The sequence below is a fragment of the Eleutherodactylus coqui genome, chromosome 7 (genome assembly GCF_035609145.1).
Source record: "Eleutherodactylus coqui strain aEleCoq1 chromosome 7, aEleCoq1.hap1, whole genome shotgun sequence".
NCBI lineage: Eukaryota > Metazoa > Chordata > Amphibia > Anura > Eleutherodactylidae > Eleutherodactylus > Eleutherodactylus coqui.
The window spans coordinates 147,647,104-147,669,301 of NC_089843.1; the positions used below are offsets into that span (position 1 = coordinate 147,647,104).

The 22,198-nt window shown below is 42.9% G+C and overlaps 1 protein-coding gene across 2 annotated transcripts in view; it reads left to right on the top strand.

The window, feature by feature from the left end:
• PRDM5 (PR/SET domain 5) overlaps positions 1-22,198 on the top strand; it is a 182,121-nt gene that overhangs the window by 76,451 nt on the left and 83,472 nt on the right. For both annotated transcript variants that reach the window (XM_066573807.1, XM_066573808.1), the window contains 5 exons: positions 760-844; positions 1,312-1,469; positions 10,201-10,294; positions 14,398-14,558; positions 17,455-17,548. In XM_066573807.1, coding sequence (XP_066429904.1) covers positions 760-844; positions 1,312-1,469; positions 10,201-10,294; positions 14,398-14,558; positions 17,455-17,548 — 592 coding nt within the window. The remainder of the gene's footprint in view (positions 1-759; positions 845-1,311; positions 1,470-10,200; positions 10,295-14,397; positions 14,559-17,454; positions 17,549-22,198) is intronic.

The following is a 22,198-nucleotide window of genomic DNA, read 5'->3' on the forward strand; positions in this document are numbered from 1 at the left end:
CGCTGCAGCACGGAAATCCCTCGGTCAGCAGAAATCCTCGGAATGACAATTAATGCCTAAATAGAGCCACCTGCCTTCGTTTCCCAGCGTTGTACGCAGCTAAACTCCCTCCACCTCCCATTTTTATTCGGCTCCCATAGAAGTCTATATTTAGACAGAATTTCTTTATGATGAGCTATTCCTGAGGATAGGTCATCAATAGCATTTTGCTATACAGTGAATTATACAAACTTTGTTAATTGAATAATGAAAAGTTTTTGTATTGGCTACACATGGTTTTCAAGACCTCTGCTTGCCTTCATTGACTACTTTCTGGGGGTATAAATCTGTCCTGGTCATGTGCTAATCACACAGGCGCACAGCTCGTTACAGTGACAGTGCAGCCATCAGATCTGTGACTTGCAACAAGCCATATATCTGTGTGATTATCACATGATCAGGGCAGACTTATATGCCCCAAGAAGTAGTCAATGAAGATTTCTATTTAATGACAGCAAGCAGAGATCTTGCAAACCATAGGAAATTGATACTTATTAGAAAATTGTATTTTCACTATATAATGAATAACCTTTCAATGCCCCTATACTTTATCGAATCCTCCTTTATTCTGTAAGCATTCTGTTTTTAGATACAGTATGTTTGAGGAGCAGCAGCCATGTGTGAAATCAGGTCGTTGCTTAGAGGGGACTCTCCAGCACTTAATACTTGCAGTGTGAGAACAATCACATTTTTAATTATCGTTAAACATTCATTTTGCAGGTTCATGAGATCTATGAGTGTCAGGACTGTGACAAGAAATTTATATCAGCTAACCAGCTTAGACGGCATATGATAACTCATTCAGGTAATAACCCCCCCCCCCCTCTCTCCCACATATTTATTGCCTTGTAGTGTGCTATTATAACAGCATTTAGAGAATGCCTATTGCTGTGTAGTATTGCGGATGAGAAAGTCCATTCTTTGCAAAATTGTTACTTTTGAATTTCCTTGTGTTTATCCATAAATGCATTGCACATCTCCCAGTTTATAATCTTGTAGTTAGACTTCTTTGAAGTCATTCTCTTTTGATTTAAGCTAGTTAATGCGATGTCGGTTTGGGAAGATTATTGTGAAGAATGTGGCAGTGTCTCGCTATTCCATCCGCTATGAACCATCATGTTAAAAAGGGCATTTGATGCTTTTCTAATTGGTTAATCTTAATTGGACTGACTTAAATGCAAGAGTCTCTCTGGAGCGGACTCTGTTTGCCTTTCATCTTCTACCTCCTTCTCAATGAACAACAGATTAAATGTCCCCAATCATTTTCTGCAGAGAAGCGCCCCTACACCTGCGAGGTTTGCTGTAAGTCCTTCAAACGTCTTGATCAAGTGACCGCACACAAAATAATACACAGCGAGGACAAGCCTTACCAGTGCAAACTTTGTGGGAAAGGGTTTGCTCATAGAAATGTTTACAAGAATCACAAGAAGGTAAAACTACTAATTTACAGACTTTGATGCTGAATGCTAATATGCTTAAAATGAAAATGTTTAAAAATAGAGAATAGATCCCATGCATCACTATGGGAGAATAATGGTATCAGTCTTATACAATAACATAGTATGTAAGGCTGAAAAAAGACATATGCCATTGAGTTCAGCTTATTACTCCACAATGTTGATCCAGAGGAAGGTAAAGAAAAATTTCCAATGAGGTAGAAGCTAATTTTCCTCATTTAGGGCAAAAAGAATATTCCTGACTCCAAGTCTGGTAATTGGAATAATATTTGGATCACCGATCCTTCTGAAGTAATAAGTGACTATAACATGTCACTAATTGTAAAGCTCGAGAAAGGTGTCCAGGTGCCTCTTAGGCCTCATGTCCGCTAGCTAAATCTGCCCATTAAATTGATTTTTGCACCCGCGGATGGCATTTTAAAAGAATTGCGTTTTTCACGTGCGGATATCTGTATGCAAAAAAAATACCATTTAAAGCAAGTCCGCACGGAATCCGCCACGGAAATCCGCGGCAGATTCTGCACGGATTGTATTTTTCTAGTGGACATGAGGCCTTAGACTCTTTTAGTGAGTTCACCATCCCCATGTCCTCAGGCAGAGCGTTCCATAGTCTCTTTGCTCTTACAGTAAAGAACCCCCTTCTATGTCAGTGTAGAAGCCTTCTTTCCTCTAGACGTAGAGCGCCTGCCCTTATTAAAGTCATGGGTACAAACAGATGATGGGAGAGATTTCTGTATTGTTCCCTGATATAGCTATACATAGTTATTACGTCGCCCCTTTTGTAAAGGGAATAACCACAATTTTGATAAAATCTCTGGGTATTGTAGTCCGCTCATTCCATTCATTCATTTAGTTGCCTGCCTTTGAACTCGCTGAAACTCTGATTTGTCCTTCTTGAGTAGCGGTGCCCAACACTGTCCACAATATTCCACTTGTGGTCTGACCAGTGACTTGTAAAGAGGAAGAACAATGTTCTCATCATGTGCGCCATGACCTCTTTTGATGCACCTCATGATCCTATTTGCCTTGGTAACAGGTGCTCGACACTGGTTGCCCCAGTTAAGTTATGTTTACAGTTAACTAAAATCCCCAAGTCCTTTTACATGTCAGTTTTGCCTGGTGGTTTCTCATTTAGTGTGTAATGGTGACATGTATCTCCTCTGCCTGTGTGCATAACCTTACATTTATAAGTGGTAAACCTCATTTGTCACTTTTCGGCCCAAACCCCCAACTTATCTAGATCCTGTTGCAATCTCCATGCATCCTCTCTTGTGTTAATTACTTTACATAATTTTGTATCATCTGCAAATATTGATAGTTTACTGTTTGATCCTTCTACCAGGTCATTAACAAATATATAAAAAAATAGGGCCCAATACTTACCCCTGTGGTACCCCACTGGTACCTGTGATCTAATCAGTGTATGTAGCTTTCATAACCACCCTCTGCTTACATACATACTCGCCCAGACCAACCGTCCTTATTTTATATACCAAACTTTTATGCAGCACAGTATCAGACACTTTGAAAAAGTCAAGATATACAGGATCCAATGTCCTCCCCGGTCCAGTCTAGAACTTACCTTCTCATAGAAGCTCATCAGTTTAATTTGACAGGGGTGACTCCTCATAAACCCATGCTGATATGGAGTTATACAGCTATTTACCTTGTGGTACTCCAGAATGGCATCCCTTAGAAACCCTTTAAACATTTTACCCACAATAGAATTAAGACAGGTGCTATCGTCTCTGACTGGATGGTCCTATTCACTGATCGACAGTTATTTCCATATACAGAGTCCTACAGGAAAAGCTGTCAATCACTGAGTAGAACCGCCCACTGGACTCCTAAGCTCTGAATAAGTAGAAGCTTAAATTAATTTATCTCTCAGCTCTTTCTGTGACACTGTATTAAAGGCTTTAGTTACATCCAGATAGACCATATCCACGGCACCATCTTCATCCACCACTTTTGTAACATAGTCAAAGAAATCAATAAGACTAGTTTGACTTGAACTTCCCTCAGTAAAGTTATGCTGTCCAGGATCCGACAGGTGGTTGCTGTTTGTTAGGTGATCAATTATCATCTTTTTCAGGAGACTTTCCATTACTTTAATGCCGCCTGTCAACGGCCACGACGGAATATTGCAAGGGATTTTCCACCGTGGGGGAGCACTAAAGATCACCGTGATGAGCCTATCTTAATGATAGGTTCATCGCGGATAATCGCGACAAATCGCAGCACGCCACGATTTTTAGACGCGAGCGGAAAATCGCTATGGCTTTCCGGCTCGTGTACATCAGTCTGCACTTTCCATAGTTATCTTATGGAAAGCGTTTCAAGCATGATCCACATTCAATTTATTGCCATGGATCGCACTATGAAATATCGCCCGTGGACAGCCAGCCTAACTACAAAAGATTTCAAACTATCAGGCCTTTAGTTACCAACGTCTTCTCTACTACCTTTCTTATTTCTGAACAGCCACTAAACTAGGACAATATCAGATTATAACAGTGTACAGGATGTAAATAATTGACATAATGATAAACAAATGAAACTACTATGAGTAGTTATCTATCATTGTACAGTATGTAGATTATTCATAGTTAAGACACATAGATGATCGCTCAAAAGATGGCTTTTAAGCAATCATTTTGCATAAACTACTAATCGGTACTAATGTCTGTTAGTACTAATTGGTAGTATGTTAGTCCTTTGGAGCTGTATTCAGGGAACAGACCACCCACTGTTCTCTGAATACTTCCCCTTTGTTCTGCCTCGGGGCTGACAGCTGAGAGAATGTAATCAGCGCTCCCCCGGCAGAACACAACATGCAGTCCTTTTTATCAGCTCTTCTGCTGAATCACAGATTTCATGCCGAACTGAAGTCTATCGTTTGGCAGAAAACTGAAAGATGGGCACATTTACACGCAACGATTCGCTCAAAAGATGGCTTTTGAACAAATTTTAGCAATAATCGTTGTGTCTAAATGGGCCTTTAAAAATAACTTTCAGAGTTATTTCCCCATTGAACTAAATGTGTCTAAAACCTCCCAAAACTCATGGGCAGTGTTCTGAGTTTTGAAAAAAGATGTGTTTGGAGTAAGACAAATGGTGCTAATACGGTAGATCTGTTACTTCACAAGTATTGGTAATTACAAGCATTCTGTCAGTGATATAGTTTTTCTTGGCTTATTTTAGGATAATATTTTGACGAAAAACTTATTATTCTTTGATCGCTACATTTTCTCTAAGTTTCCCACACCTAGTAATGCAGAACTTCCCAGGCTTTCTAATAAGTGGACCGTTGCAGAGGGTCAATTCAGCCAAGCACTTATAGCTAATGATAATTGTTTTCTTGTGTAGCCTTTCTCTGTCTACTGCTTTTTGCGGTCCGCTTGCTACATATCCAGCAGCTGTGCAAAGAAAGGTTGCTTAAGTGATGTGGCTAGTTTCCTTCTCACTATGTAGAGTTTCACCCTCATCTTTAATATGTTATGACATAAAAGGTTCTTATGCCTCTGGATGCCATATGGAAAGGAATTATCAGGTGAATTCTTCCTCTTATAGAAGTAGTCATAAATCATGCCTCTGCTGATATTGGTTTACTGTACCTTATTCTTACAACCTGCATTAGCCTGCTGGAAAGTGTACATTTACTGTATGCGTGCTCTTTGAGTAGACCTAGTAAATACAATTCTATCACAGAGTGATTGATTTCTAGACTGAAGCATGTAATTCATATTTCCACAGTTGTAAATTCATATCAGCAGGCATATCTATCTATCTATCTATCTATCTATCTATCTATCTATCTATCTATCTATCTATCTATCTATCTATCTATCTATCTCGTATCTATCTGTCTGTCTCACATCTATCTATCTATCTCTCTCATATCTATCTATCTATCTATCTATCTATCTATCTATCTATCTATCTATCTATCTCATATCTATCTATCTATCTCATATCTATCTATCTCATTTCTTTCTTTATTTCTATCTATCTCTATCTCATATCTATCTATCTATCTGTCTCAAATCTATCTATCTCATATCTATCTATCTCACATTTATCTATCTATCTCATATCTATCTATCTCTATCTCATATCTATCTATCTATCGATCGATCTATCTCATATTTATCTATCTGTCTCACATCTATCTATCTATCTATGTATCTGTCTCACATCTATCTATTTATCTATCTCATATCTATCTATCTATCTCATATCTATCAATCTGTCTATCTATCTATCTGTCATCCATATATCTATCTCTCATATCTATTTATCTATCTATCTGTCATCCATATATCTATCTCTAATATTTATCTCTCATATCTATCTATCTATCGATCTATCTCATATCTATCTATCTCATATCTATCTGTCTCACATCTATCTATCTATCTCTCTCATATCTATCTATCTATCTATCTATCTCATATCTATCTATCTCTATCTCATATCTATCTATCTCTATCTCATATCTATCTATTTATCTATCTCTATCTCATATCTATATATCTATCTATATATATCTATCTCTATCTCATATCTATCTATCTATCTATCTATCTATCTATCTATCTATCTATCTATCTGCCTCACATCTATCTATCTATCTATCTATCTGTCTCACATCTATTTATTTATCTATCTCATATCTATCTATCTATCTCATATCTATCTATCTATCTCATATCTATCTATCTGTCTATCTAGCTATCTATTTATCTGTCATCCATATATCTATCTCTCATATCGATTTATCTATCTATCTGTCATCCATATATCTATCTCTAATATTTATCTCTCATATCTATCTATCCTTCTGTCTATCATGGCTAGTTCTAGATTGGTCGATCTACCGATCTGTCATCACTAGTTCTATATCTATCTATCTATCTGTCATCCATCTATCTATCTTATCTATCTATCTATCTATCTATCTATCTATCTATCTATCTATCTATCTGTCATCCATTTATCTATCTCATCTATCTCTCTATCTGTCTGTCTATCTATCTCATATCTGTCTATGATTTGTATATAAGTAAAGGGGATTATTATTACTGTATATAAACTGTATTCAGCCCAGCTAGAATGAAGTGTGGAATATAGAAATACATAGTCACGATGCGCTGCTATATTTGATCTCATTTGTAACGTCATTTTCATAATGTGAAATAATCCAAGCTATAAATACTATTCAGATTTTGCTACTTCTCATGATTTTTGTTCTTTAATAAAATAGATGGAAAATAATGAAACAATAATGCCTTCATTAGAGGGTTTGTCCGCTTTGAACCATGCCTGTTCTGCCAGTAAAAAGGAAAATATTTTGGTACCAAGTTATCCAGTAGAACAAAGTGTGATTGTTCTCAGTAATAGAAACAAAGTAATCTTGTAGATATGATCCCTTTTAATAGCTAACAAAAAGACATGATGTTACAGCGAGCTTTCGAGGCTTATAGGCCTCTTTATTGGACATATGACAAGATATATCTGAAGTCGCATATATATGTACATATGGCGCAGACATGGTGTGATTATTTAAATTTTTCATTTAGAACAATAACAGAATAGGATGAGCCAAATATTAAATCCTTAATCAGTTCACAGATAAGAATGTGGAAGTTTTATTATCTCTTTACACACAGCGATATCGCTCAAAATTAGTTCAAATTAAGTAATTTGAGCGATAATCGTTCCATGTAAACGTGAAGCCATCGTGCACTATTCGTTCACTTGTCGTTTATCGCTGACTTTTAGCCTGCATAAAAATAGTCATTAGTTTGTTCGCTTGTCGTTAGGTTTAAATGATATTCATTCAGTAATTGTAAGCGCAGCTAAACACAATGACCCATGCCAAAGTAGACCATGCCTTTTTCTTCGCACTAATTAAAAACCTCCTGGCAAGAGATTTTTCGCATATACACTCACCCACCTGAGCAAACAACATATACAGTGTTAACATGGCTAACGAGGGAAATGGCGAGGATTTAAAATGATTATCTTTACGTTTTGAAGCAAAAAAGTCATTAATTTATTCGATCAAACAACAATCATTGCGTGTAAATGGGCCTTAATTCGGTGTGATATCAGAGGCCTGGAGCCCCCACTATGCCTGCACCAGATCTCTGATAGCCCACCCTGCCATAAAAGCCTAAGAGCTATTCAGACCTGTGTTCAGAGTATTAAAGATGGTCATTAATTTGTATTATCTGTTCTGTGGGCTAATTAAGGATTTAGGCCAGGCTCACATGGGCGGATTCCAATCCGCAATTGGAATCCGTGTGGAGGATTCATGGCAAAACGCGAGCAATGTAAACCATGTAAAATTGTTTTGCTCACACGTGCGGATATGAATGTGCATTCTGCGAGCGGAGGAAAAATCACAGTATGCTTTATTTTGCTGACCCTAAGCACACAGCCAAGACAACACAAGAGTGGCTTAGGCACAGCTCTGGGAATGTCCTTGAGTGGCCCAGCCAGAACACTTACTTGAACCCAATTGAACATCACTGGAGAGACCAGAAAATGGCATCCACAAATGGCCTCAATCTAACCTGACAAGTTTGAGGGGATCAGTAAAGAAGAACTGCAGAAAATCCTCATATCCAGGTGTGCAAACTTTGTGGCATCAGACTAGAGATGAGCGAGCACACTCGTCCGAGCTTGATGCTCGTTCGAGTATTAGGGTGCTCGAGATGCTCGTTACTCGAGACGAGCACCACGCGGTACTCGTCTCGATTAAACGAGCACTGACCATTGAATTCAATGGAGCCGGCAATACAGCCGGCTCCATTGAAAGCAATGGGCTGCCGGCGATCTCAGGATAAATTTTCGGGAAGGGCTTAAAAATATAAGCCCTTACCTGAAAATCATCCTAAAATGTGTAAAAATAAAAAGAAAATGTATACTCACCTTTCCGCTGCAGCCGGAGTTCAGCCGCGTCTGGCCGGCAGTTCTCCTGAACTGCTTTCTGTAGTATTCAGCAGCCGGGGATTTAAAATCCCCGCCTGCTGAATGAGCTGCCTCTGATTGGTCACAGCCTCACCAATCAGAGGCAGCTCTCACTCACACCCGTGAATTCATGAATGGGTGAGTGCTGCCTCTTATTGGCTCAGCGCAGGGACCAATCAGGGGCAGCTCTCAGCTGTCAATCAGAGGCAGCACTCACTCACCCATTCATGAATGGGTGTGAGTGAGAGCTGCCTCTGATTGGTGAGGCTGTGACCAATCAGAGGCAGCTCATTCAGCAGGCTGGGATTTTAAATCCCCGGCTGCTGAATACTACAGAAAGCAGTTCAGGAGAACTGCCGGCCAGACGCGGCTGAACTCCGGCTGCAGCGGAAAGGTGAGTATATATATATATATATTTTTTACACATTTTAGGATGATTTTCAGGTAAGGGCTTATATTTTTAAGCCCTTCCCGAAAATTCATCCCGCGCTCGCCGGCAGCCCATTGCTTTCAATGGAGCCGGCTGTATTGCCGGCTCCATTGAATTCAATGGGCTAACATCGTTCTTCTCTGCCACAGCTGTTACAGCTGTGGCAGAGGAGAACGATCTTTATGCTGACAGTGCTGGGGGGGGGGCACTCTTGCCGCTATTGTGGCTTAATAGTGGGACCTGGGAACTTGAGATGCAGCCCAACATGTAGCCCCTCGCCTGCCCTATCCGTTTCTGTGTCGTTCCCATCACTTTCGTGAATTTCCCAGATTTTCACAAATGAAAACCTTAGTGAGCATCGGCGATATACAAAAATGCTCGAGTTGCCCATTGGCTTTAATGGGGTTCGTTACTTGAAACTAACCCTTGAGCATCGCGGGAAGTTCGACTCGAGTAACGAGCACTCAAGCATTTTGGTGCTCGCTCATCTCTACATCAGACGCAAGAAGACTGGAGGCTGTAACCACTGGCAAAGTTGCTTCAACTAAGTACTGAGTGCAGGGTGTGAATACTTATGTGAATGCAAAATGTTAGTCTTTCATTAAAAAAAGCGAAGATTTCTAACATTCTGTTCTCACTTTGTCATTATGGGGTATTGAGTACAGAATGATGGCAAAATTTAAAAAATGTATTTTTACTTTGCACAAAGCCACAACATAACAAAATGTTAAGAAAATTAAAAAATAAAATAAAAGGGTCTGTAGACTTTCTGAATACATTTTGCATATATATGTGCACAGAGGGATATTATTTACTATCCCTATTCAAAATAGTCCACCTTCGCTGTTTGTTTTTAATGCATGCATTTTTGTAACATCGTCATAGATTTTTTCTTGCAGTTGTGACTTATTTAAACTTTTTATTTCCCCTTCCCTAAATTCCAGTTAGATTAGCTTATTTAGAGTTACCTTATTTGAAAAACAATATCTAACTGAAATTTTAGAAAGTAGCCGGACTATTATGAAAAGAGGTAGTATGTTTTTTTTTTCATTTTACCATTTGGCCTGAAGTACTCCGTGGGAATTTCAAGAATGGCCAAATTATCCTAATCATTAAGATTCTTTATGAGAATGTTAAATCCAGAATATTATGAGATGTTTCCGGAACCATTTCTATAGTCTCCCCAAATCCTATTTTGCAAGGTTTACTTGTATCCACTGTTATCATTGTAATTAGGCTTAATTAATTTGCGTGATCTTTTTACCCAGACCCTTCTTCTTTTTCCCCTCTTTGCAGACACATTCAGAGGAAAGACCATTCCAGTGTGAGGAATGTAAAGCTTTGTTCCGCACTCCCTTCTCACTGCAAAGGCACCTGCTAATACACAACAGTAAGTGCTAATTTAAGGGCAAAAGGACACCATTAATTTACATGTGTATATCTCCTTTTCTTTAAACCTAATAGAAACGGCTCTCTTCTATTACCCCATATATTAGTGCAAGTAAAAAGATTAATTACATAGTATAATGCAAAATAACAATGTAGTGTAAAGCAGGGGGCTTCAACTCAAGACATGGATGCAGGACGAAGAATGAACGGACCTTTCTGCCTTATTCCCTTCAATGGTATTTCCTTTACTGAGGGAATGCACATTCAGTATCATGAGATGTGGGGTTCATTCAGCAGTGTCACTGCAACAATAGATGGAACACATCATGAATAAGCTGTAAGTGATACCTTTAGGATGGGCTTTTTCCTAGTTTGTCTATGATGTATTTTCTTAGACCTATTTAGGCACAGGTTTTATAGAAATATAATTTTATGTAATTTGATGGCAAACATTGTGGAAACAACATATCTTGCACAGTTCAATGTTTGTCCATACAGAATTTCCAAAATCTGACAATTTGGGGTCTAATTTATCAGTTTGCTGAGTACATTTTTAAAAATACTTTTCTAATAAACTTTGCAATTATACATTTCATCGTTGAGAAGGAATTGCTTATGTAGCAGCTTAAAAGGGGTGTACCAAGATTGATTTTTATCACCTGGGTAATAAAAGTTTGATCCATGGTGGTCTCACTGCTGAGACCCCTCCAATCCTGAGAACAGAGGTCCCATGTGCTTGCTGCAGTAAGATCAGATTGAATAGAGTAGCGGTCGCAAATGCGCGGTGCTGCTCCATTAATCTCCGGCAGGGTCATTGAAAATAAACGGAGCAGCGCCATGCAAACACGACCACCACTCCATTCCATCCCCTCCTCACTGTGAGAAGTGCAGCAAGCCCACAGTTAGTAGGGGAAACATGGGCCACCCGTTCTCATTATCGGTGGAGGTCTAAGCAGTGGGACACCCACCAATTAGATTTCCTTCACCTATCTTGTGGATAGATGATAAATGTAAGCCGTGGTACAATTACTTTGACATGCTATAATTCTCAAAATAACTGCATTGACCTCTTATCTGGGAGACTTCAATGTTCCTTCTTCATCCCTTTCTGAATACAGACAGTTGATTTTACAACAGTCTTTTGTTAGAAGCCAAAATTACTTAAGAAATTTAAAACCCTTCAGTAGAAAGCTCTAATTTGCTAATTAAAATTTAACATTGAAATAAAAGTTTTAAAATGGTTTGTTAGACTTTCTTTTCCGAACATAAATAGAATGAAGTGATGGTCATGTGTGCACACTACCCTCCATTCACTAGGGAGATTGAGGAGCCACTCTTCTGATGATTTATACAGGTCACTGTGGTCATACCCCAGTGATCATATATTTATTTCCCACCCTATGGATAGTTGATAAATATGTTTAGTGGGAAAACCCTGATTGCTATTGATCATGGCATGTAGGGCGGTAAATAGCCAGGACCAGCGGTTTATCGGCCATTAGATCAGGAGCCCGACTGACAGTAGACACCCAAGCTCTGGCACTTCCCGGCATGGGATTCCCATGTTGGCCTTAGACTAGACCGCCGTGTTTTTACAGCGGCCAAGCGTAAGGCCCATTATTGAGTGGTCACTAAGGGGTTTCCTTACCCACAGGATATGACATATCAGTAGGCTATAACTCACTTATTTAGTTGGTTTGACCTCTATCATCTCCACTTATCACTAATACCAAGGAAACAGGGAAAGAGATTTTATAAAGTTCATGTTCACCTGTTGAATCTGTGGACTGTTATAGCTGGCCGGGACAGGTGGACAGGGGGTCCCTACGCCAGCCCTCTCCCGTGTCCCTACCTACTTGCCCCCCTGGGCTAGGCCCCAGGGTGACAACTGGGTGACGGTCCCTGCGCTGCACTAGGGACAGGGACCCCAAGGAAAGAGGGACAGGGAGACCGGCGAGGGGGGGGGGGGTACCGCATAGCAGACAAGATGCAAACAACTAAGCGACAGAGAGAAGTCGGGAAACAGGCCAGGTCAAACCAGATAGACACGTGTGCAGTACAGGAGGACAAACCAAAAACAGAGTCAGAATAGAAGCCAAAGTCAGAACACAAGTGGTCAGGTCAACAATGAGGTTGTAGGCAGATGGAGTCAGAACCAAACACTGGCAACCAGTGTCTGGCCCAGCCAGGTATATAAGCAGAACTCCCAGCCCAGAGGGGCGGGGAGAAGTCACATGACACCAGAGGGAATCACAAGGTCGCGGCGACCACTGACCCGAGCGCCGCGCAGCCGATCAGCAGACAGGCGCGCACACGCACTACGTGGGGCGCGCCACCGACTGCCTCAACCAACCACTAGAGTGGAGGAACACCCGACATGGCCGTCAGGCCGGGCCGCTGCAGCTCCAGGACGAGCGTTCCACCTCACCCGGATACTGGCGCCCCTAGTAAAAACCCCAACTCTATCATGGACTTGCACTGAATGTCTTGAAATACTTTATTTTAATACATTCTGCAGGTAATCATTTCTTTATTAAGCTGTTTAAATGTTTGGTATTAAATACATTGCATAACATAACAGTACATCTTCTTTTAGTCACTCTTATATTCAATGGCATATTGACATTTTCAATAATGATTTGGATTAAGCTTGACATTTCTTTAAATAGTATATTTGTTTCTTCAGCACTCTGCATGTACAGGAAAACGTAAAGAATTTACAATGGTAATATTTCAGCTGTTTCCTTTGAAAGAGTCCTTTGTAGTCTTGATATCTTACAACCAACCTTAGTCTTGTATGACAATAAATATTAAAGCTGAGTTGAAGTCCATATTGAGCAATGCATTTGTTTGTTGACTTAAAAAAAGAAAGCATGTAAAATATAATAGTTTTCAATAAATTCCTGATAATAGCACAGGAAGACATCTTATTTATATCCTGGTGAGATCAAGGAGTCTTAATGAATAGACCTATAAACATCCTACATAGTTTTGGCAAACCACACAGTCATGCTGTTGGCTCCACTGATCATGACGGTAACAAAACTGTCCTCGATGTCCAACAGAAGACAAATCCTCCATAGGACACATCACAAACGGGGAACACTTTTTCCAATTGGCCATCATGATCGATCTATCTTCCATTAAGGTGGTTAGTTTTCCCAAGTCCTTCTGCTCCTTAGATTTTGATCTGTTAAAGTACATGTGTCAAACATAAGGCCCGCGGGCCAAACCGGCCCGCCGCCTTGTTCAATGGGGCCCGCGAGCATGGCCGGCATCGCCTGCCGGCGGCTGCTCACCACAGCAGCGAATACCAGCTGGGGAACCGCGGCTCCCCTGACGGTATTCAGTCAGTGGCACCGATCCCAGGCGCACACTGTGACATCAGTGTGCACCTGGGATCTTCCTCCTCTCCCTCCCCTGGTTCCACGAGAGCAGAAGCGAGGAGGCGTCCAGACGTGCACACTGACCTCATAGTGTGCACTTGCAATCAGCGCCAGGAACAGCAAACAGAGGAGCAGTGACACTTCCATAAGGAGGAGGTAAGTATATGGATTTCAGGAGGCACTATTACTACTGGGGCTGATATAGGGGATACTATTAGTAATAGTGTCCCCTATATCGGCTCCAGTAGTAATAGCATTACTGCTGATGCCTCTGTGGGGGTCAGTATTACTGAGATCTCTTTTTCGGCCAAAAAAGCGCCCATTTGAATAAATGCATTGGAATCCATTGATTAGATTGTTGCGATTTTCAGGCCGGCGTTTTATCATGGCTAAACAGCTACAATAAAACGCTCATGTGAAGGCAGCCTTAAGTTGACCATGCATTTTTATGAAGAAGTCAGGAGGAATAGCTAGCAGCTAAACAACTACTCAATCAAAAATGTAATGTAGTAAATGTGAGGTGGAATCATAGAATACACTACATAACAAGTGGATGGTGCGTAGACTTTTTTAAAATTGTTTTTGTTTTAATTTATCTGTTGCCCATTTCATCTCATTTCCTAGTGCCTCTCCTTGATACAAAGAGCTCAACTCATCTCAGGACATTCAAGGTCTTGGAAATTCTAAACATGCTGTGGTTTTTTTTCTTGTTTTCAAGGTGAACGTACTTTTAAGTGTGATCACTGTGATGCTACATTTAAAAGGAAAGACACTTTAAACGTCCATATACAAGTTGTGCATGATGGTCATAAGAAGTACAAGTGTGATCTTTGTGACAAAGCTTTTGTGACTCCATCAGTGCTAAAGAGCCACAAAAAAGTGAGTATACACCTTTCCTCAAATTACTGGCATTATCAACAATTAGTATAGATATACATGATGTATAAGAAGAGATAACTATCTACTACAAGCATTGACAATTTAGAACAGTAAATATGACACTTTGGGGGACATTTACTTAGACCAGTGTTTTAGATGCCATTTCAGGAGTGCCTTAGAGTGATGTACACCAAATGTAAAGATGGAAAACAGTTAAAGGGGTTGTCCCGCGCCAAAACGTTTTTTTTTTTTTTTCAACCCCCCCCCCCCGGTCGGCGCGAGACAACCCCGATGCAGGGGTTAAAAAAGAACACCGGACAGCGCTTACCTGAATCCCCGCGCTCCGGCGACTTCTTACTTACCCGGTGAAGATGGCCGCCGGCATCTTCTCCCTCCGTGGACCGCAGGGCTTCTGTGCGGTCCATTGCCGATTCCAGCCTCCTGATTGGCTGGAATCGGCACGTGACGGGGCGGAGCTACACGGAGCTACACGAAGCCCCATTGAGAAGATAAGAAGACCCGGACTGCGCAAGCGCGTCTAATTTGGCCATTAGACGGCGAAAATTAGACGGCAACCATGGAGACGAGGACGCCAGCAACGGAGCAGGTAAGTGAAAAACTTTTTATAACTTCTGTATGGCTCATAATTAATGCACAATGTACATTACAAAGTGCATTAATATGGCCATACAGAAGTGTATAGACCCACTTGCTGCCGCGGGACAACCCCTTTAATACATTTGGTGCATGCCTGGCCATGTGTTACATTGTAAAATCTATGCCAGCTATAAGCTAGTGTAGAATTCCTCTAATTTATGGCAATTTCTGACAAAAATTATTGTAAATTTGATGGTCCATGGGAATCTCTCACCCTTCTTTCTAAACCACACCCTCTTTTAGAAAAGTGCTGCATGGAATGCAAGAAGGCTAAAAATAAATCCCAATTGTTTATGCAAATAAGCACAAACAGTCTAAAAGGTATAAGACTATCTCAAAAGATCTTGGCATTCTGGCTTCAATAGTTCGAAGTGTTATCAAGAAGTTTGTATCTCATGGAAGAGTCAAAAACCTTCCAGGATGTGGTGAAAAAAAAAGAAATTGATGAGAGAACTCTACGAAGGTTGGTTCAAAGTGAAGGAATCATTAACAACATCCAAAAAACTTCAGGCTAATCTGGAGACATCTGGAGTGATGGTTTTAACCTGTGCCATATGCGATACACTGAACAAAACAAGGCTTTACAGGTTGTTATGGATATAATGATACAAAATATTGGGGGATTTTTTAAATTTTTTTATATTTTTATAGTAATAAGGGAAAGTGCACAAAAAAAGTTTGTTTTTTTTTAATACATATTTTTTTTACATTTTTTCTGGACCATTAGGCAACTTGAACCATAACAGCTATGATTGCTATGATAACGCATTGCAGTACTTCTGTAGTGCAATGCCTTACCACTTACAATAGCGATCATAGGCAATGGCAAGCCGGGACACCAGTATCTGACGTGCGGATGCTATGGAAACAAATCGGCCCTCCTCAATTACATCGCAGAGGGCCGATGATGTCAAAGAAAAAGCACGCTCCCTCTGTGAACTCTTTGCATGCCACAATGTATATAGATCAATTGCACGTAGGGGGTTAACAGAGGAGATAAGCTGCTCCTATCAATCCCCGCTGTTGCAGTGGGAGGTCGGCTATCAGTCACAGCTCCCACTGTGTGATGGAGCGGGCCCTGCTTCTGCTTACAAGACGTAAGTTTAAATCCCTAGTTGCGATCCCAGTGGTTGGACACCCTCCTATCCCAGTGAATAGGTGATACATGTTTCTGAATGGAATACCCTTGAAGTCTTAATTCTTGATATTAGTTGGTTCATTAATGCAACACATACCCTTGTTCAAATTGTTTCATGCCTATTCCTTGTGCTTTGTAAGCTTTCAAGCAGGGTCCACTCTCCTTATGTCTATATAAAAAGCTAGTGTAGTGAGTGCATAGTGGCATACAATTAGAATCAGCTATAATATACAGTTGGTGCTACAAAATAACGTTGGCACTTTCTAAATCTAATTGTTTTTATTATATGGCAACTGTGTAGGAAAATATAACATGGTCATCAGACAAAAGTAGAATATGGCCAATATCTCTATAAGAAGAATGTAATAACCAGACTGGCTGTCTGTTCTAATTTATCCCTAATATATGGGGATTAAAGCATATTTCCAGCCAAAATTTAAAAAAAAGGTGTAGTCCAATATAAAAAAAATTTAAACAGAGTATTGGTAGTAAGGAACAGTTCAGTTTTATAGATATACTAGTAATTATTAGGAAATTATAGTACCAGTGTTTTTGGTGGAGCAATGCACCACACACAGCACTGCTACATAAATTGTTCATCCTGTACAACAGTGATCAGAAGCAGCACAGCACTAGTCATGAAGGATCTGTGATGACATCATTGTCATGCTCCGCCCCTGATCACATGACATTGAAGCTCATCCAGAGTGAATAATTTACATGCTCCGCCCCTGATCACATGGCGGTGATGTCATCAAAGGTCCTGCATCCTTGTGCTAATTATGGGCGGACTACAAACCCCCTGTGGCCTCAGTTGCTATGGAATACTAACGACCACCTAGCCGGACAGCAGCCACGTGTACAGGACGTGTGATGATGTCACCGTCATGTGATCAGTGGCAGAGCATATAACTCCCTCACTGGGGATGAAGGACCTTTGATGACGTCGCTGTCATGTGATCAGGGGTGGAGCATGTAAGTCACTTAGAAACCCACTCACTCACTCATGCACGAATGGACAGGTTGTTAGTAGTTTGACATTTTTGATATGCTCAGGACTTTTTGTTAATTGTGTTTTAAAATAATATTACTCTTCTGTAGACTCACACAGGAGAAAAAGAGAAGATCTGCCCTTATTGTGGCCAGAAGTTTGCAAGCAATGGGACACTCAGAGTTCACATACGAAGCCATACAGGTATGAACATTTGTTTAGTCCAGAACATGCAATAAATATTTATGCAGTGATATTTTCTCAGTGTAACAAAAACCCCCCAACAAGATGAAGTGTCTGCGCTGCAAGAGTAGGAAGAGGATAATAATCTAAGTCAATGCAGTATCAAATCAGAGGTGGACTTACTTGTTAGGTGCGGAGTCTGTCCGCAGGCAGGACTCCACACCATGTAGGTCCACTTCAGCCTTAGAAAAGTCACTCAAGTGAACAAAATCCCCATTTTGGAGAGCAGCAGGGAACACAGATCTGTTTTATTCAGCCTTGGTAATAAATAGTGAAAGACGAGAAAAAAATGCGCTACAATGCACCATGAAAGAGTGGGGACATATAAAAGCAATGCGGACTTACTTCACTGGGGGATCTGGAACCAGCAATTTACCCCCGCTCCAAGACACCATGGTAGTAATTCCTTTTTCTTATTTATTCGCATAGACAGCAGGTACAGGACAAGGCAACGCATTTCGGGGTTACACTTGTCAAGTCCTAGTGAAGTAAGTGCACATTGCTTTTATATGTGCACACTAGAGATGAGCGAACGCGTTCGTCCGAGCTTGATATTCGTGCGAATATTAGGGTGTTCGGGATGTTCGTTATTCGTAACGAACACCATGCGGTGTTCTGGTTACTTTCACTTCCTTCCCTGAGACGTTAGCGCGCTTTTCTGGCCAATTGAAAGACAGGGAAGGCATTACAACTTCCCCCTGCAACGTTTAAGCCCTATACCACCCCCCTGCTGTGAGTGGCTGGCGAGATCAGGTGTTCGCCTAATATAAAAGTCGGCCCCTCCCGCGGCTCGCCTCAGATGCGGTGTGAGTTAGATGAGGGACAGTGCTGTTTATACCGGAGCTGCTGTAGGGAAAGAATTGGTAGTTAGTGTAGGCTTCAAGACCCCCCAAAGGTCCTTATTAGGGCCACTGATAGCTGTGTGTTGGCTGCTGTTAGCAGTGGCATTTTTTTTTTCTCAAAATCGGCTCTGCAGAGCGTTGCACCTGGCATTAGGGACAGAAGTGCTGCATAGGCAGGGAGAGTGTTAGGAGTGAGTGTAGCCTTCAAGAACCTCAACGGTCCTTTCTAGGGCCATATTTATCCGTGTGCAGTACTGTCCAGGCTGCTGTTAGCTGTGCTGCATTTTTTTTGGGCTTCTCAAAATCGCCTCTGCAGAGCATTCCACCCTCCATTGATACTGCAGGGAAAGAATTGTATAGGCAGGGCCACAACACAGTTATTATTCATAGAATATACGCAGTGCTGCCTTTTGGTGGAAAAACAAGTGGAAACAAATCTATTTGTCCAGCCTCTGTCCGTCCTTACGGGCGGTGGACACGTGTGAGCTGCGTGAAAAACATTGCTAAATCATACGCACCCAGCTACGCTTTACTGCTGGCTTCGCCATTTGCTTTCCTTAATTGGGAAAAAAAATACCTGCTCTGCCAGAGTTATAATAACTCTGCTACCCTCACGTTCTGTGACACATTAGCAGGGACACAGCACAGTTATTAAACTTCTCATGTTCATTGAATATACGCAGTGCTGCCTTTTGGTGGAAAAACAAGTGGAAACAAATCTATTTGTCCAGCCTCTGTCCGTCCTTACGGGCGGTGGACATGTGTGAGCTGCGTGAAAAACATTGCTAAATCATACGCACCCAGCTACGCTTTACTGCTGGCTTCGCCATTTGCTTTCCTTAATTGGGAAAAAAAATACCTGCTCTGCCAGAGTTATAATAACTCTGCTACCCTCACGTTCTGTGACACATTAGCAGGGACACAGCACAGTTATTAAACTTCTCATGTTCATTGAATATACGCAGTGCTGCCTTTTGGTGGAAAAACAAGTGGAAACAAATCTATTTGTCCAGCCTCTGTCCGTCCTTACGGGCGGTGGACACGTGTGAGCTGCGTGAAAAACATTGCTAAATCATACGCACCCAGCTACGCTTTACTGCTGGCTTCGCCATTTGCTTTCCTTAATTGGGAAAAAAAATACCTGCTCTGCCAGAGTTATAATAACTCTGCTACCCTCACGTTCTGTGACACATTAGCAGGGACACAGCACAGTTATTAAACTTCTCATGTTCATTGAATATACGCAGTGCTGCCTTTTGGTGGAAAAACAAGTGGAAACAAATCTATTTGTCCAGCCTCTGTCCGTCCTTACGGGCGGTGGACACGTGTGAGCTGCGTGAAAAACATTGCTAAATCATACGCACCCAGCTACGCTTTACTGCTGGCTTCGCCATTTGCTTTCCTTAATTGGGAAAAAAAATACCTGCTCTGCCAGAGTTATAATAACTCTGCTACCCTCACGTTCTGTGACACATTAGCAGGGACACAGCACAGTTATTAAACTTAGATTATTCATTCACTAGAGGCAGTGGGGCCTTTCGTTTTCCAAAAAGGGAAAAAATTATATTTGGCCTGCAGTCTTGCGCCAATTTATTTCCTGCCTGTGAAATCAAATCACTGGTAATACAGCATGCTGAGGGGTAGGGGTAGGCCTAGAGGACGTGGACGCGGCCGAGGACGCGGAGGGCCAAGTCAGGGTGTGGGCACAGGCCGAGCTCCTGATCCCGGTGTGTCGCAGCCGACTGCTGCGCGATTAGGAGAGAGGCACGTTTCTGGCGTCCCCACATTCATCGCCCAATTAATGGGTCCACGCGGGAGACGGTTATTAGAAAATGAGCAGTGTGAGCAGGTCCTGTCCTGGATGGCAGAAAGTGCTTCGAGCAACCTATCGTCAACACGCAGTTCTGCGCCGTCCACTGCTGCAAATCCGAATCCTCTGTCTGCTGCTCCTCCTTCCTCCCAGCCTCCTCACTCCACTACAATGACACCTGCTCAGGAGCGGGAACACTCCCAGGAACTGTTCTCGGGCCCCTGCTTAGATTGGGCAGCAGCGGTTCCTCTCCCACCAGAGGAGTTTATCGTCACTGATGCCCAACCATTCGAAAGTTCCCGGGGTCCGAGGGAAGAGGCTGGGGACTTCCGCCAACTGTCTCAACAACTTTCTGTGGGTGAGGAGGACGATGACGATCAGACACAGTTGTCTTGCAGTGAGGTAGTAGTAAGGGCAGTAAGTCCAAGGGAGCAGCGCACAGAGGATTCGGAGGAAGAGCAGCAGGACGATGAGGTGACTGACCCCACCTGGTGTGCAACGCTTACTCAGGAGGACAGGTCTTCAGAGGGGGAGTCAAGGGCATCAGCAGGGCAGGTTGCAAGAGGCAGTGCGGTGGCCAGGGCCAGGGGTAGAGGCAGGGCCAGACCGAATAATCCACCAAGTGTTTCCCAAAGCGCCCCCTCGCGCCATGCCACCCTGCAGAGGCCGAGGTGCTCTAAGGTCTGGCAGTTTTTCACAGAGACGCCTGACGACCGACGAACAGTGGTGTGCAACCTTTGTTGCGCAAAGCTCAGCCGGGGAGCCAACACCAACAGCCTCACCACCACCACCATGCGCAGACATATGATGGCCAAGCACCCCACAAGGTGGGACGAAGGCCGTTCACCGCCTCCGGTTTGCACCCCTGCCTCTCCCCCTGTGCCCCAACCTGCCACTGAGATGCAACCCCCCTCTCAGGACACAGGCACTACCGCCTCATGGCCTGCACCCACACCCTCATCTCCGCTGTCCTCGGCCCCATCCAGCAGTGTAGTTCAGCGCACCGTTCAGCCGTCGCTTGCGCAAGTGTTCGAGCGCAAGCGCAAGTACGCCGCCACGCACCCGCACGCTCAAACGTTAACCGTCCGCATAGCAAAATTCATCAGCCTTGAGATGCTGCCGTATAGGGTTGTGGAAACTGAGTCCTTCAAAAGTATCATGGAGGCGGCAGCCCCGCGCTACTCAGTTCCCAGTCGCCACTACTTTTCCCGATGTGCCGTCCCAGCCCTGCACGACCACGTCTCCCGCAACATTGTGCGCGCCCTCACCAACGCGGTTACTGCCACGGTCCACTTAACTACGGACACGTGGACAAGCACAGGCGGGCAGGGCCACTACATCTCCCTGACGGCACATTGGGTGAATTTAGTGGAGGCTGGGACAGAGTCAGAGCCTGGGACCGCTCACGTCCTACCCACCCCCAGAATTGCGGGCCCCAGCTCGGTGCTGGTATCTGCGGAGGTGTATGCTTCCTCCACTAAAGCACCCTCCTCCTCCTCCTCCTCCTCTGTCTCGCAATCAAGATGTGTTAGCAGCAGCATGTCGCCAGCAGTCGGTGTCGCGCGGTGTGGCAGCACAGCGGTGGGCAAGCGTCAGCAGGCCGTGCTGAAACTACTCAGCTTAGGCGATAAGAGGCACACGGCCCACGAACTGCTGCAGGGTCTGACAGAGCAGACCGACCGCTGGCTTGCGCCGCTGAGCCTCCAACCAGGCATGGTCGTGTGTGACAACAGGCGTAACCTGGTGGCGGCTCTGCAGCTTGGCAGCCTCACGCACGTGCCATGCCTGGCCCACGTCTTTAATTTGGTGGTTCAGCGCTTTCTGAAAAGCTACCCACGCTTGTCAGACCTGCTCGTAAAGGCGCGCCGGCTCTGCGCACATTTCCGCAAGTCCCACACGGACGCTGCCACCCTGCGCACCCTGCAACATCACTTTAAGCTGCCAGTGCACCGACTGCTG